The 18,062-nt window shown below is 34.6% G+C and overlaps 1 protein-coding gene across 12 annotated transcripts in view; it reads right to left on the bottom strand.

Annotated features, from left to right (window-relative positions):
• The window catches only part of LOC111045441 (multiple PDZ domain protein), a 587,845-nt gene that overhangs the window by 326,069 nt on the left and 243,714 nt on the right, over positions 1-18,062 (bottom strand). For 11 of the 12 annotated variants that reach the window (XM_039420670.1, XM_039420673.1, XM_039420674.1 and 8 more), the window contains 3 exons: positions 17,861-18,022; positions 16,114-16,311; positions 14,215-14,305 (listed from right to left, as the gene is read on the bottom strand). In XM_039420670.1, the coding sequence (XP_039276604.1) occupies positions 14,215-14,305; positions 16,114-16,311; positions 17,861-18,022 (451 nt within the window). The remainder of the gene's footprint in view (positions 1-14,214; positions 14,306-16,113; positions 16,312-17,860; positions 18,023-18,062) is intronic. The other variant, XM_039420679.1, reaches the window with a different exon arrangement.

Below are 18,062 nucleotides of genomic sequence, written 5' to 3'. Positions count from 1 at the left end.
AATTTACATAATATAGACTGAGAGAATAATTATTGAACTGTATATTACGTGAAAAAGCAATTTGTAATATAATAACTATAGATAATTATATTGTTTTGCATCTACATAAATTGGCGGAGCTTTGGACATATCAATGTCCATTCTTCGGAAAGAATATTCAAAATATCCTTCCCAGAGAGATAGAGAGAGAGAGAGAGAGAGAGAGAGAGAGAGAGAGAGAGAGAGAGAGAGAGAGAGAGAGATTGATTGATTGATTGATTATATGCCTTTATTAGGGCGGAATTAGGACTCCTGGTCCTCTCTGCCACACAACCCTTTGAGAGAGAGAGAGAGAGAGAGAGAAAGAGGAAGAGAGAGAGGAAGAGAGAGAGAGAGAGAGATAGAGAGTAAGAGAAAGAGAGTAAGAGAAAGAGAGAGAGTAAGAGAAAGAGAGTGTGTGAGAGAGAAAAAGTGTGAGAGAGAGTGTGTGTGTTTCAGAGAGAGAGAGAGAGAGAGAGAGAGAGAGTGTGATACACACCCACAGATTTATTTATTTATAAAATAACTTCACTTATTTCTTTTGTAAAAATTAATAAAAATCTGGTGTGGTACACTCACACAACTTTCCTTGCTCATTGATCTATAAGCCTCATTAACGAGGATAATTTAGGGGAATAACAATATGCCGATTGGCGGCTGAATAATTAAAACTACGATTATACTATTGTTATTGTGTTCAGAGTACATTTTCCTTTGTTTGAATTATGAAATTTGAGGTTTTTTTAAAAGTTGTCAAAACAGCTGTTCTACAAATAGAATATCGACATGTGTTCTTTTGAATAAACTGCTCTACCTACCTACCTCACGCACGAGAAGGAGGTTACAAAGTAAATTTCTCAAGGATGGGGTGGACCCCCTGTTGATTTCTCAGGGAGGAGACTCATGCCAGTTAATAGAGCTGATATATAACTGTACAGGGTATGAATTTGAAAAAAATCGGTCGTGTCATTTTTGAGAAAATCGTGATAGAAATTTAACAAAATTCATTCTTCGGAGCTCCTGCAATTTTCCCCAGAAATGAGACTCATGTCAGTTGATAGGGCTTATAAATAGCTATCTAGGGTATAAATTTGAAGGAAATCGTTAGAGCCGTTTTTGAGGAAAACTTGAAAAACATGGTTTTTTAGCCATTATCCGCCATTTTGAATTGAATTTTATTGAATTTCTTATAGTCGGATCCTCATGGTATAAGGACCTTAAGTTTAAAATTTCAATTCAATTGGTTAATTAGGAATGGAGTTATCGTGTTCACAGACACATACACACACCCACACTAGGGTACCTTATTTTTTTTGGAAAGCAATACTTTCCTTACCTATGGTAATAGGGCAAGGAAAATAAAAACAATATAAAAACTTGTAGTTACCCTTTTATTTATTTACCTTTTTTTATTTATTAAAAACTTCAAAATATTTTAACGACTAGTTTCGACCATAGGTCATTTGCAAGTTAGAATGAAAATGAAAAATTAAATTAAATTAAAATTTTAACTTGAAAATGACCTATGGTCGAAACTAATCGTTTAAATATTTTAAAGATTTTAATAAAGTGTACTACAAGTTTTTAAATTGTTTTTATTAATTTATTTACACATTGATAGATACAATATAATTCTCAACTATGAATGATTGGGAAAGGTACAACAGGCTTAGAGCCCAAAACTGTTCCTTTCCCAAATTTGGATAGAAATTGTCCAAAAATAGATAGTTTTTTATGAACAAATATAATTAATCAACAAAATATTTAATCTCAAATTTGAAAATTTATGATTAAATTATTTAAAAATATTCTTTGTTGGCGAATGAAATATAATAAAAGGTATATGGTTTCATGATCCATTCCGAGCAGCGATGTATTTCCAAACTTCTTTCTATGTTTTTCAGACGACATGCAGTCAAAAATGAAAGTAAATAGTCAAAATCTTTTACTTACAGACTTCAGTACTTTCGACCGTCTCACGATCATTTTGAACACTGTTGAAAGGTCGAAAGGTCGGTTGACGGTCGAAAGTACTACAGTCAGTAACTAAAAGATTTTGATTATTTACTTAAATTTTTGACTGCATGTCGTGTGAAAAACATAGAAAAAAGTGTGGAAATATTATTATTCCTGTTATTATTTGAATTTGATTATTTTTAACAAGACAGATACTCCGGTATCAGCCATCCTCTATAGAAGGCAGTGAAAATGACGTTGTTCTATCTTTGTCCATTGCAATTATAACATGGACCTCACTATAATTCACAGAGAGTAAAGAAAAGGATGGAGAAGGGAAGGTCTGAACTGATTATATTGTTCTAATATTAATCAATATTATTATTTTATCTAATTATTTATTTATCACATTGTGTACAAATACTTAACATGAGGAAAGGCACAACAGGCTCATGCCCAAAACTGTCCCATTTTCAATTTAAATTTTTTCAATCATTGAATGATCAAGTAAATTTTTATAGACCATAAGCATAGATCATAAGTTAAAATGAATAGAGAATATTCTATTCTTTGATACAGTCCCAGTCCTGATGCTTTGTGGAAATAAAAATCAACGATACATTTCTTGAATATATTCTATCATATTAATGATTAGTTCACCAGGAATTAGAACTTGACGAGTCTTGTATTCTTTTTCCTTTTCTTTTCACATTGCATATTATGACAAGTAGGCTATACAACAAATAAAGAAATCTACTTTTCCTACAGATACCCTGAAAAGTGACCATTTGTGCACTGATTGCAGGCTGCAAAGAATCACTTTTCCGCACTAGTGCGCAAAGTGAGTACTTTGCGTACTCCAGATTTGCAGCATGACAACGCAAAATAGTAAGTAGGTTATATGGAGCACCAGTGCAGCAAAATCCAAATGAAGTTGGTAACAGTGACTGGGCTGCTATAGTGAGCAGAGGTGCAACGAAGCACAACGCGCTAATTATGCAACGAAGCACAACGCGCTAATTATTAAGTAGATATTATAACCAAGGACAACGACAGCACAGTGCCACCACAGCTGCCCCCCGCTATTCAAACACTACTACATTATTCAGGCAATTTTACCCATAATTACCCACTTTTAATATTCAATGGTAACTGTAGGAAAAATTTAATGTGAAATACGTGCGCAAAGTTCGTTTGCTGCACTCAAGAAACCATTCCGCCCTCGCCTACGGCTCGGGCGTAAACGTTTCTTTCGATGCAGCAAACTGTCACTTTGCGCACTAGTTGCACAAATAACTATTTCCTACAGTTACGTTGAAAAGTGGCCATTGCTGCACTGATTACAGAACGCAAAGAATCACTTTTCCGCTCTAGTGCGGGAAAATTTTTTGCAACATGGCAACGCAAAATACTTAGTAGGTTATATGGAGCAACAGTGCAGCAAAATCAAAATGAAGTTGGTAACAGTGACTGCTGTGGCTGCTATAGTGAGCAGAGGTGCAACGAAGCACAACGCGCAAATTATTACATTATATATTATAACCAAGGACAACGAGGACTTTAGGATTTTAGGATTAAGGTTTTTATCAATAATAAAATTACACAGAAAAACATTTGATGCATTTCAGGCAATTTTACCCATAATTACCCACTTTTCATATTCAATGGTAACTGTAGGAAAAACTTAATGTGAAATACGTGCGCAAAGTTCCTCTGCTGCACTCAACAAACAATTCCGTAAACGTTTCTTTCGGTGCAGCAAACTGTCACTTTGCGCACTAGTTGCACAAATAACTATTTAAAGAAGATTTTTATTTAAAGAAATAAAGATTTTTATTTTTCTTTCTATTTCTATAAAAGTAGCCCTATACAGAAAAGAGATAAAGAAATCAACTTTCAACACTGTCATCATTACGTGGACCACACTATAAATATGTATTAATTGATAATATTGATACTACATTTGACTTTATCAACTTGATAATTGTATAATTCATCAATTATATTCCAGAACTATCCCATTTAAATCTATAAATTGATCAATCTCATGTTTCTGTCAAACTGATCAATTCAGTACTAATCAATAATTGATAATTTAGGACTAATCTCTAATCAAATCAACCATTATTGAACATTGTCAATAATAATAATAATTATTATTATTCAATAATTTTTCATTTTGATGAGCTGTGTATTTTTGTTATTTTATTGTTTGTGATTGATTGTAAATATTTTGAACTAGTAGTTCTGTAAACAGTGGACCTCGCGCAGTTATAAACCACAGCCTCCTCTTATACTGCCCATCAGAGTAAATCCTGTCTGAATGTCGTGTCGGCGAGATATCGGTGTGAAAACGGCTAATGGCTTTTGGGGTTGGTGTATCAAAAATGCTAACATCAAAAGCTAATCTCCTTCAAGACATACTGGCAACAGGACAGCCCGAGTTCAAAGCAGAGAAAGGTCGAGAGACAATACTATGTTATTTTAGTTATTATAATACTTGCAATCAATAGTTCATTTAATAGTGCATAAAAATTGCATTCAATGAGGCATGCAATTAATAGTCCACACAGCAGCTGATTTTCACCAAGTTACATTGATGAGGTACATGCGTCATGGCATGCAGTTTATAATCCACTCGACAGCTAATTTATGATGAATAATTCTATAGTCTGATTTTTACTCTAATATTGGCGTATGGAGGAGGCTCCTTTTCCTTTTATATTATCCTTGAAATTCAAAATTTCCAAAAACCTTGTATATACGTCGACGCGCAATTTAAAAAATAACATACCTCTGTCAAATTTCATGAAAATCTATTGCTGTGTTTCACCGTAAATGCGCAACATATAAACATAAAAAGAAATGCCAAACCGTTGACTTGAATTTTAGACCTCACTTTGCTCGGTCAAGAAATAAAATTTGAATTTGCATCAAGTGAAATGTACAAAGGATGTCGGATGACAGAGAGACATGGAGATTTTCTGCTAACCATCCCAACGGCTGTTAACCAAAGAGAGAGAAATGTATAAAACGTTTATTTTCGAATAGGCGGAATCACACGCATCTGAATTTATTTCAAGATCTTAGTGTCGAACCTTCGGACTGGAAGAATTATTTGCGTATGGATGAAGATACCTACAACCATTTACTTCGTTTGGTAACACCGATGATTACAAAGAAAGATACAGTCATGAGACAGTGCATTACTCCCCATGAGAGGTTGGCTGCAACTCTACGTTTCTTGGCCACCGGGATGAACTATGAAGAGCTGAAGTTCATCACAGCGATATCACCGATGAGCCTCTCATCGAGTTGAGCTTCTTAGTAACTACATCTTTTGTAGCTGTGGGATCAACAGTTTTAAAAAATCAAGGATCATCTCCAGAGCAGCGTTCCTTTTTACCTTGTCATGGTAACCAGGGTCTGTTATTTTCCACAAACAGGTATGATCCCTGTACATCTCGATCACAGAGATTACAAAATCCCGGTTCGAACTCATGACAACACAACAACACAAGAACAAAACAACAATCAAAACAAGAGCAAAACAGCAATCTATCCTTCCAAGTCAACGGTCTGACACGCACTGAGACGGGACAACCCACAGGTTTCCACATTCACGGTCGTTCCGTCGTTCCAGCATGCCATCGAGATTCCCCATTCACGAGGAGTTGGAGTGACGTAGGTTTGGCGTGGCGCGATGGATTTTCAACCGGTTGGAATTCCATCGAGCCTCGTCGCTCCACCAAAATACGAGCGCGATTCACCATTCACGTCGTTCCAATGGCACGCTACCGTGCCATTTGGCTTGTTGGAACGCTCGTCAGTGGCCAGCTTAATATTGGCGTATGGAGTAGGCTCTTTTTCCTTTTATATTTATCCTTGAAATTCAAAATTTCCAAAAACCTTGTATATACGTCGACGCGCAATTTAAAAAATAACATACCTCTGTCAAATTTCATGAAAATCTATTGCTGTGTTTCACCGTAAATGCGCAACATATAAACATAAAAAAGAAATGCCAAACCGTTGACTTGAATTTTAGACCTCACTTTGCTCGGTCAAGAAATAAAATTTGAATTTGCATCAAGTGAAATGTACAAAGGATGTCGGATGACAGAGAGACATGGAGATTTTCTGCTAACCATCCCAACGGCTGTTAACCAAAGAGAGAGAAATGTATAAAACGTTGTATTAATGTAAATATATAATGTATTATAATTTTCAAATATAAGGTCAAGTATATTTTCAAGTATTAGCAGCATATTATGAGGAAACAATATTCAGTCTGAAAAACTGAAAATTGAAAAAGGTATTGTGATGTATGATGACAATGCAGGGTTCAATTAGTTGACCAGGTTAACAAAGCAGCAAGCAACTGGCCGAATGTGATTTCAACACAGAATAAAGGCTGAAAAGTAAATAGAATCGCTCTCTATTGGAAGAGTGTATTGGTTGAGGAAGAGGGGCAGGGTCGTGTGTGTGTTCATCTCTGATAAACATTTTTTGAATAGTAGAAACACTCATTCCGAGCACGCTCCACAAAACCTCTCCATTAAATGTTGAAAGGGATGCTAAACGCAGCACAGCTTTTTCATAAAAGAATGTAGTTAAATCCGTTTCATAGCATGAGGGAAAAATATGAATAGAAAAGCACAGGTTTTTATACAACAATATAATTTAATATGTTGCATAGCATGGGGGAAAATATGAATAGCAGCCTTTTTAGTAAGGAACTTTCATTTAGCGAGTTGAAAAATTCGAATATGACTGAAGTAATATTCAATAAACCAAGAATCCAAAGTCAAAATACAATGAAGAAGAATATATGGGAGAGGAATAGCACAAGGTTACTTTATTTTTTCTCTCCCTATCATTTTGATGATGTACAATCATAATCAATAAAGAATGAACGTTGAAATTTGAAATGTGTGGTTTGATTAAATATAGAAATGAGAAATCACAGTTGAAGTAAGAGCAGGGAACCGAGATGTTGGAAAAACCTACTAGAGGACGAATATCGGTCGGAACAGGATAATAGTCAAATGTAAATAATAATCTAAAATGCAAAATAGGTTTAAAATGTGAAATTTAAGTAACAGTTCGATGTAAAAAAATAATCATTAAGATCCAAAAATGTACTTCAATGAAGGTTGAAGTACAATTCCAAAGGTTTGAAGGATTTGAAGGTTCAAATCCGATTTCCGAAAAAATGTTACAACGTAGGAAAATTACTGTTCATCAATTACTAGCCGTCAGGCTCGCTTCGCTCGCCATATCAGTTTAACCAGGGGGCTCCGCCCCCTGGACCCCCGACTGGATCGTCCAAAAATGAGATCAGCGGGCTCGCTTCGCTCGCCTGCATTTTTCATTTGAGCATACCGATATAGTAACAGGAGTTTTTAGTCTTTTTACCAGCTTTTCTACGTTTTCTCAGACATAAAACGTTCAAATTCGGTACAGAGGTTCCGCTGAGGTCTACAAATTGAGAGGCCTTCAATATTTCGCCTATGATATGCTCAAAACTAAACATTTTCTGTCTGTTACTTGATGAAAGAACTGAGAAAACGCAAAAAAAAACGCTAATTTTGGGCGTATCTTTGGCGGTTTTTTCAAATTCCTTCTAACACAACATTATTACAACCTAGTTGAGCTTCTGTACTAAATTTGAACATTTTCTGTTCATTTGTTCTCGATAAAGCTGAGAAAACGCTAAAAAAAGCTGGAAAAACGCAGATTTTGGGCGTAACTTTGGAAATTTTTCAAATCTGTTATTATTGCGCCTCAAAAGGGCTAACTGAACTTACCTACCAAATTTGAACGTTTTTGGTCCGGTAGATTTTTAGTTCTGCGAGTGAGTGAGTCAGTCAGTCAGTGAGTGAGTGCCATTTCGCTTTCATATAAAATATAGATTTTATAAAGATTTGATTTCATAGAAATTGTTGAAAATATAAAACTAATGGAATTATTCTGATCATGAGAAACGACATGGAATGAAGAAATTGAGGAAACGCTGAGAAAATCTAGTCGGAGGATTTCATAGAAGAGCATTGTTGTCACTGATCCTTTTCCACTGCCTTCTACTGTAGATTGCTGAGATTCAAGTGATCCCGTTATATCTTATCTAACATTAATATTGTTGATTCTTGTTAATAATGTATCTACTGCATTTCATTCATTTTAATGAAGATCAATTGTATATGAAATATATTAAATTCATAAAGAAAATTATATACATTTTCATGATTAAATAATAAATGTTCATTATTGAGATTAAATAGTCCGGTAATCAGATGCTGACTTTAGAGCTTCAATGTCAATACACAAGTCAGACTTATAACTCGTGTAAGTAAAAATGTGAAACTTGAAAGCTTAATATTCTTCAATCTATTTAATTTGTAATTCCATCAACAACTGTATAATCGATTTTTGGAAAATGATGAGTTCTATTCTGAAGGCTAGAGGTGCATTATTGAATTTGAACTATGGACATGGCAGAGAGGAAGAGCAGTGGATCTGTTCAATGTGCAAGAAATTAATTTTTTTTTTAGTTCAATTCACTTAGTTAAAGTATTATTTTTGCTTATAATTTTCAATTTCTTATTTTATTAGTAATTAGATTTTATATTTTATCTAGTGTCAATAAAGTATTATTATTATTATTTTTCTTATCGATTGCCAGAAGACTCCTCCATGCACACGGCGGACTTATCGTCCAAGCATGGAGTTATTAATTTACTTGTTACTTGTTTTTCATATTAATGTTACAATCTAATATATTGTGTTTACTTTGTTTTTACGTACTATGTAATGTATAAAGTTTTTGAATAAATTGAATTGAATTTGAATTTGTATATGGGGCAGAGGAAAAATAATAAACATTTCATTGGAGTATGTCCAATCCTGAAGGGGAGTTCGAACAGCCTTTTTGGGGAAAGTTGAATCATAGAGAAACAATAGCGTAAGTAGATATCCCATGGTATAGGGTGTTTATGTCGTAACTTTTTCTGTTATCTCAAGCCGATGGTCCACGAAGTTCTTTCCCATAAAGCTATGTGACGCTGGCAGTCTCTCATATTGTGCCGTTCATACAATCTCACCCGGCCAAAACAGTAAAAATCTACAATAATCAACAGTAATCGGCTTGAGATAACAGTAAAAGTTGCGACATAAACGCCCTATACCATGGGATGTCTACTTATGCTATTGTTTCTCTATGGTTGAATTGAGTGACTCAGAGGTCATTGATTGGCTCAATGGAAGTGATTGGTGGAAGCTGGCACGGTACGTGCAACAAGCAAGCAAAATAAGAGAGCCGCTAATCAGAGAATTCAATTATTGAATTGAGTAGGTCATGATAATAGTAATTAGTAATTTAGGTGATATGTATATGATTTTCTTTGGCTATAAAGTGACTAAAGTATGATATTCAATTAAAATTATTTAAGTATTGCACACTTATTTTTTTCTGTTTTGTTTTGATGAAAGGAAAAGTTGATTATTTATTTTCTATTTATTATTCAAATAATATTGCATATTATTATTTTTATTTCTTGCATAACAGTATCATAATTATAATTATCAAATTTTTGAATTTATTTTAGTTTTGTAGATCGAAGGGGCAGTTAGGATATCATCAGATACTATTCAGTTAGGATAAATCATTGTAATATTGATTCAGTAGATACCGACTCCTGACAGACAACCTTCCTGTTATGTCAAATTATACAATTCAGTAGGTTTATTAAGAAGTTTTTTTTGAAAAAAATTTTGTATGCTTGATGATTTGTTTGGTTTTGTTTTTGAAATAATGACGCTTATTATTATTGATTTTTACGTTCAACAAAAGGAATAGGGACTGGGCTGAATGTTCCCTTCATGATTAAAGTAAACAATCATTTAGCCTAAAATGCAGATTATTACTGCGCCTGAGCAGTGACTGAATTGCAAAAATATTTCATTCTATGATATATTGATTATTTACTATGACCATATAAATCGAATGGAATAGATTGGATGTAATGAGAGGTTCATCTTATTTACTCAAACAGCAGATATGTTACGCCTACTTAACGGTTTCAGATATCCTCTACTATTAAAAGAGCAGCTTCTGTTTATATGTTTGGATGTTGAGATGTTTGTATTTCACCGGATCTCGAAAACGGCTCTAACGATTCTCAAGACATTCAGAACATAGTAGGTTTATAATAATAAAGATTCGATTGCACTAGGTCTCATCCCTGGGAAAACTCGCTGAAGGACATTAAAAGGATAATTATTATTCATCCTTGGAAAAACAGCTGATAATAATTATTTCGTCGTCTGTTGGTGATGGAAGTGAGTGAGCGAGTTGATGTGTGTCAAAATTATGACTCAGCTGTTGAACTTTTGTAATCATTCAATCAGGTACTTAGTGCCGGTTGCGAAAAAGCCGGGTTATTTTCAATCCTAATTAATTCCAGTAGATCCATCTTTTTGAAATGGTCTTCTCTGATTTGGTTCACGTGAAGTTAATCAGGATTAAAATTAAACCGGCTTTTGTGCAACTGGGCCTTTGTGAGGGGAATTTTTGCAATCCTCTGGGAATTAATCTCAATTTACTGTGATTAGATAGAAAATTTCTGTATGAATGTTATTATAATATTTTCTTCTTTCGTAATAAATGTTCATGCTTTTGTACTCCAGAGCGAAGCTCGGTCCCCGATATTTACGTGTAGACTGACATCTTCACAACCGAAAATTTATTTATTCTTTATTGATTCATATAATACGTACATCATCAAAAATGATAGGGAGAAAAAAATAAGGTAACCTTGTGCTATTCCTCTCCCAATTTTAGATAAGGTTACATAGTCCGAAATAGGTAAAGTCTAGTAGTTGTTCACTTCACAAAATTTTCAGTTCTTAATTATTTTCACAAAGTAGATTTTTAAATTTAGATTCTTCAAAACCAAACATAGAAGAAAAATTACACATTATTATCACTAAAATAAGAAATATTCACATATTTTGAAGGACCAAAAAAACAAACTTAATTGACATCAATACCATTGATATGTGAGTAATTTATCATAAATTCTTATGATAATATAGATAATATACTATTTATGATAATAAAGATAATATAGATAACAGATAATATAGTTGTTCTCCTCTATAGTAAGGTCCGCGTTACAATGGCAGTGGAGGAATATAGATGAGCAACATTGCCGAATCTATGCCTTGCAATTTCCTTCTATAACATAATTGCTAACCACAGCTTTTTCTTCTCCAGCAAAGCTTCTGCAGTCTGCATTTGAGTGCCTTATTCCTAAAATGAGGTTAAGACCTCTTCTATAGTGCGGTCCACATATAGATTTTTCGATATTTTTCGAATAGACCCACCTACCGTCATTAATACATCTAGTGTAAACATAACTTATTTTTGGACAATTTCTATTTAAATTTGGAAAGGAACAGTTTTGGGCTTTAAACCTGTTGTTCCTTGAGTTGAGAATGATATTGTAACCTATGTATAATGTATAAATAAATAAATGACAATAGTGAGGTGCACGTTATAATGGCAGTGGAAAAAAATAGGAGAACAACGTTGCCGATCCTCACTGTCTTATGAATGCCTTCTTGACGGTAGCTGATACAGGTTTATTAATGTAATATTAAATGTTTATTCTCGTTTAAAATAATCATTATATTTTATTAAGGAAGAAATTATATTTTTCAATAATTTCATAATGAGTTTTCAAAATTAAGATGAAATATTCTGTTAATTAATTATTAATTCTACATTGTTATAAGACGATTTGGCAACAGAGCAAAGCAAAGAAAAAGATAGCGTTATCCGCTTTGTTGAATGACAGACAAGGATAGCAATACCATTACTAATCAAACACTGTCATTATAACGTGAACCTCACTATAGAGAACTGGTCAGAATCTAATTCTTTGGATTTCCAATTGGATTCATATCAATTTTGTTCCTTTGCTTGACGATTTTGGACATTTCATGAGCGCTCCAAGTTAAAAAAGTATGAGGATCGTTCCAGAATTAAGTCACACTATTTATATAAGCCTGTACATGATAGGAAAAGGCTGTTATATCAGGTAACTTCCAGGTTTAGTGACCGTGCTGTAAAATTTGCATATGGCTGCCATGATTCATTAGTCAGTTAGGAGCAATCCAATATGGATCCACCACTCAATTCTACCGCCAAATGAAAACTTCGTAGTGTAATTCGGGTTTTAACGGGAAAGAATAAAAAAGCCACTGAAATTCACAACGAGTTGTATAGTGTGAATGGTGAAGACGTTGTGTCAAGGCCAATTGCTACTCGTTTGTTCCAATCCTCTCTTGAAGGTGTGCCGAAATTTATTTTTATTTTCAAAATTATAACCTCTCCTAGATAGGGTGGCGGGAATGTTTGAATTTGTAGGTTATTGTAGTAGGAGGTTGAAGAGGCTGTGTGATTTGAAGTTTGTTTGCTCATTAAGGATGTTGTGGGGATCTCTTTTAGTATGTTTATATATTTCAAATTGTTCCAAGGTGTTTAGTTCAGGCCCTTTGTTTTTGGTGAGTTATTTTTTTTAATTTGTGGCTATGTCTGTGTAGGTGTGATTGTTTCCTATTAAGTGGGTAGCAAATGCTGATTCGGGGTTGTTGATGTGTTCTTTGAATCTTTTTTCAAATGAACGACCGCTCTGCCCCAGGTAGTATTTTTGGCAATTTGAGCAGTTGAGTTTGTATACCCCTGGGTTTTCGTATACGTTTTGTTTCTGTTCTCTTGTGGTTAGTAGGTTTTTGATCTTGTTTTTTGTTTGGAATGCTATATTTAAAAATTTTATACATCAAAAACTAAGGGCCTGAACTAAACACCTTGGAACAATTTGAAATATATAAACATACTAAAAGAGATCCCCACAACATCCTTAATGAGCAAACAAACTTCAAATCACACAGCCTCTTCAACCTCCTACTCCAATAATCCACAAATTCAAACATTCCCGCCACCCCCGCCGCCAACCATTCCAAAAATCCCGCCACTCCCACAGCCCAAGATGCTTACTAACCATATGTATTCAACAACGAAAGTGACAGCCAGTGTTGATGAAGGGCCTAGTGTCCGAAAGCGCTCCACGAATGTGAGTAGAAGCTAATAGCTTTTATTTATAAATACCTGACTGCTATGTCGTAAATTATTGTTCAAAAGTGATTATTTAACAAGCAGTTCGTAATGGAAGCAAACATTGAAGAGTAAAGTTTAATAATTGAGAATCATCTATTCCATTAGTTTTGAATCGGTTATCTTTTCTTCACTAACACTTATTAATGGCGTAGGTTATTTAATTCAATTCAGAGTGGTTGACTGCTGCAGTATATACTTATTTTAGGCTTATATGGATTAGTAACAGTCAAAAACCCATTTAAGGGTTTTTTTTGTTTGTGTATTCTCGAATACTCATTCGAGGATTGAGCTGTAAATATGCCTTGCTGTCTAACGAGGGCTGACGAATTCGCCGACCGAGATGGCCGGTGATATTGGACATCCGACCTTGCCGTGCGGGCCTATCTTCGATCTGACGCCACTAGCCCGATGCCTGGAGGTCATCACCCTTCATCCTCATCCGTCACCCTTTGGACACCGGACTCGATGACGACAGATCTTACATAAGTACTTGATACCCCCCACTACAATATCAGATGTGCCCCCGTAAATTTGGTCTCTTAAAGACATGTTGTGTTGGTCTCTTAAAGACAGATTGATTATTTGATTATTCATGTAAAGATTTGTTTTGTAATATTTTTGATATTATTTTCATTATTATAAGAGCGGTCAGTCAACCGCATATCTATGTTCTTATTTCCAAGACCCTCAAACCACTAGAATTAAGATCGCATTGTTGACCAGATTCAAATCGGCAGACCTCAGGGCCTAGCACAACTTTCAACAACCAAGCCTTCTCCGACAAAATTATTTGTCACCAGGAGAGCGGCTTAAAGGAAGAACAGATTACACAACGAAAAACGAAGTAGCCGCCCATTCACTTCATGTGCCCCAAACATTCTCGAAGATGTCCGAAGACACCGACTATAGCCGCACTTAGTGATAGCAGTAGAATATTTCTGAATGGATGACATTCTATTTTAATTGATGAGGGATTTATATAATACAGAATCGGAGCAGAGCTGAGACAGATAGATTGAACAAGCTGGTAAGATTGTGAGAAATAGTAGATCACTCACTTGCGGTGTATCCAAAGTCATCTTCTTCCTCCGGATCTGCTTCAATTTCCTCTTTTGACCTCTTAACGTTTCCAGCACTGGCACGTGATATCTGAAAGATCACAATAGAGAACTTATTATTAGAATACGTTAAATAAATAAATAGATTTTAATTGCCAACAAATTCATAGAACACATAGACAACGTCAAGTTTATATAGCTAACAATATAACACACAACACAATTCAGAGTCGAAAATGACAACATTTCATGTCAATTAATATTCAAAATACTAGTTCAATAAATTGTCAAGTGAAATAAGAAACATCACACAATCAGAATTTGCCATAGGTTTGTTTAAAAATTTGAAATTGTTTGAAGATTTTTTGTGAGGAAAATGTTTAGGAAAGCAAAAAACCCATCAATACAATTTATAATTCACAATCATCTTTACTGAACTACTTTACTTCTGTCGTTTGGCTAGGTATTCAAAATGTATCCTCAATAGTTTCGAGAAACGGCTCTTTTTCTTATACTAGCTCTCGAGCGTCCATCCTCTTACAATACAATACGTTCAGAACACGTGCTACATCATAATAGTTGTGCTAATATTGAAGTTGTGTTTCTTTTCTGGCTCAAAATTTTGCAAAATTACTCAAAAATTTCCAATTTGTAGAGATTTGAGTGAAATATTTTTGTTCTTAATTAGTTTTTGAATATCAAAATTTGAAATTCAGTCATTAGTTTTGAAGTGGAAATTGGACTTTTTGAAGTAAAAAGTGAAATCTTAACCTCGTTCTTTTTTTAAACTTTTAAGCTGCGTTTACACCAAAGTTATTAACAAAATGTTAATAACTTAATCCTTAAAGATTCTATCAGATTGAACATAACTTATCATACACATGATGATCATATGTGTTTGTCAAGCTCCGTTCAATCTAATAGAATCTATAAGGATTAAGTTATTAACATTTTGTTAATAACTTTGGTGTAAACGCGGCTTTATTTGTAAAAAAATGGGAGAAGACAGTTTTGGGCTATGCCTGTTGTCTTCTCCCAATCATATTATATATTAATTATGATCTGTGATTGTCAATGAAATAAATAATAATAATAACAAACAACAAAAATCTACAATTTTTGAATTTCAACATCAATGATGCTCTGAACATTACACAGTAATGAAGGCTGATCTACATTTATTCCAGTGTATATGCTCAACGTTGATCAAATTTTTATATTTTTATTTTAATCATTTACAATGATCATGTACATACTTTTATGAGAAGAGACAACAGGCTCATGTCCAAAAATGGGAATAAAAATCTGGAAATTTATATTCAAAATTACTCTAATAAATAATTTTGCTATTTTACAATACAATGATTATCAAAAGATTAATAATTAGGCTACATTCGGAAGGGATAATTTCTTGACATGACAGTTATTTGAACACAACAGTTAACTATTATCATAGAGAAACAATAGCATAAGTAGATATCACATGGTATAGGGCGTTTATGTCGCAATTTTTACTGTTATCTCAAGCTGATAGTCCACGTAATTCTTTCCTGTGAAGCTTTATGACACTGGTAGTCTCTCATATTGTGCCGTTCATACACTCTTACCCGGGCAAAACAGTAAAAATCGACAATAATCGACAGTAATCGGCTCGAGATAACAGTAAAAGTTGCGACATAAACGCCATGGGATATAACGCCGATATACCATGGGATATCTACTTACGCTATTGTTTCTCTATGCTATTATTTTACAACACTATAGTTAGAGAAATTGATTGGGAAAAAATGAAATCAGACGTGATTAATCCGACCACACTTCAACTGAATTGAAAAATAGAAAATAAGAATATTCTGATTTTCTGAACGCTAATATTGATTTTTTGAACGATTGTTATACCTCGACTCCTTTTTTAGTGTAGATGCGACCCTCCATGAGTCGAGTATCATCTTCGCTGTCTTCACTATCCTCGCTGTCGGACGAGTAGCGCTTGGAGGCGGCTGGCTTCTGTGCCGCCCCCGAAGGCGGCTGGGGAGCCCGCACTTTCATCGAGGGGCGGCTGCTCACGCCTTGCTTTTGCTCGTCCGTCAAGCCTTCCTGTTGTGCAATCAGAAAACACTCATCAATGTTCATAGAACACTATGATTACAGAGGTTGAACACACTATAGTGAGGTTCATGTTATAATGGCAGTATTTGATTAACATTGGTGTTGCTATTCTTGCTATCCTTGTCCATCATTCGATGGAATTGAATTTCATTTGATAGAATGAAAACTAGTTTCTCGAGATTTGTTGGTGTAATAATTATAGAATGTAGATTCATGTGATTTTTCCATCATAGAATAATACGCGTTAAAAAAATGAACAACTCATGCACATACTTGAGAACAAATTAATATTAACTTCTATTAAAACTAAAATACATAGTTTGATAATGTTTTTCAGGTCGCCAATTTGTTTTTTCATGTAAATTACTTTCCAGATAAATAAAGGGATAACGTATAGGATGATTGCTACTCATATTATCCAACGCGAAGTCAAGATTGCAAGATGAAAAATACTGGTTTGTGATAGCATTGATATGTAGGACAACGTATCACCAGTCTATGTCCGACTTATCTGCAGTTCAAGTTGATACACTCCACTAGCATAATTAAAAAAATAAAAATCTTGAATTTGATTAGATTTTTTAATCTACAATAATACAACACTATATGATGAAGATAATATCGAACAAGAATCTACGACTGTATTTCATGCAAACAAGAAGAGGTGTGAGATATACGAGTGTAATTTTTTTCAACCTCCAATCACATTCCTATCATAAGACACAGAAAAGCAGTAGGGAGGCATTTTCATAGAGCTGAACAGCTCATCATCCTCTTCAAACGCCCTGCAATCGATGTGGCCAGATCGTCAATTGTTTTCAAGTTATAGACCCCAAAAACGGCCTCATAGTGCTGGTACAACTAAACGGCTTCTTTAGCAAATCAAATAGGATAATTCTGATCACAAACTTGATATCACTATTACCTTCCTCCCAAACTCAAGACACATGACTTCGAGAGCAGAGCTTCCAAACGAGGAGCTCAAAAAAAAACGTCATAGCCCACTTGAACTCATTTGGCGGCAGCATTTTATGAAGAGGATTTTGGTATGCTGGTACACTGATAAGACAAATGCGTCAATCTTCACGGCAATTATGTCGATGAATAAACAGTGTAAGTAACAATAGTATACTAATAATAGTGTAAGTAACTTTTAGTGAAAAAATTATTATTTTACAGTATATAAATTTGTCTTCTATTTATAACCAATCGGAGGTTGAAAAAATGACCTCTTAAAACAAATCCATGACAAGAGTATAACATCAAAAAAGATCAGCTTATGGGTCAAGGCAGCTTTAGACCAACCATAAACAGTATAAATACTGAGTATTATCAATTCTGAGTATATTATATATTCTGAGTATATATATATTCAGAGTTTATTCTGAGTATAAATCATAATCATATGGGATGAATTATAAACTAACTTCCCGGTGGTTCAGAGCCCATCTGAGACTGTATTTCAATTCGTTTATTATTTTCTCGTCCTTCCATGACCCATGCATAAACCTTAGGCTCATCTTGGATACCCACTCACCTGGATAAGTTCTGGAGTGGGTGTTCGTGGGTGAGGAATCGGGTAGGGAGATGTCTTGAGCAGCTCCCCATGGGGGGAGGGGGGTGCAGGGGCTCTGCGGCGAGAGCTCCCCTTCCTCAAGCCATCCTCCATTCCAGAACTTTCCCCATCTCCATCCACACTCTACAATACAGTATGAGCCCATTTGTAATTTAAACGCTCA

The sequence above is a fragment of the Nilaparvata lugens genome, chromosome 2, assembly GCF_014356525.2.
Source record: "Nilaparvata lugens isolate BPH chromosome 2, ASM1435652v1, whole genome shotgun sequence".
Lineage (NCBI taxonomy): Eukaryota > Metazoa > Arthropoda > Insecta > Hemiptera > Delphacidae > Nilaparvata > Nilaparvata lugens.
This window is presented reverse-complemented; position numbering and strand designations above follow the sequence as displayed.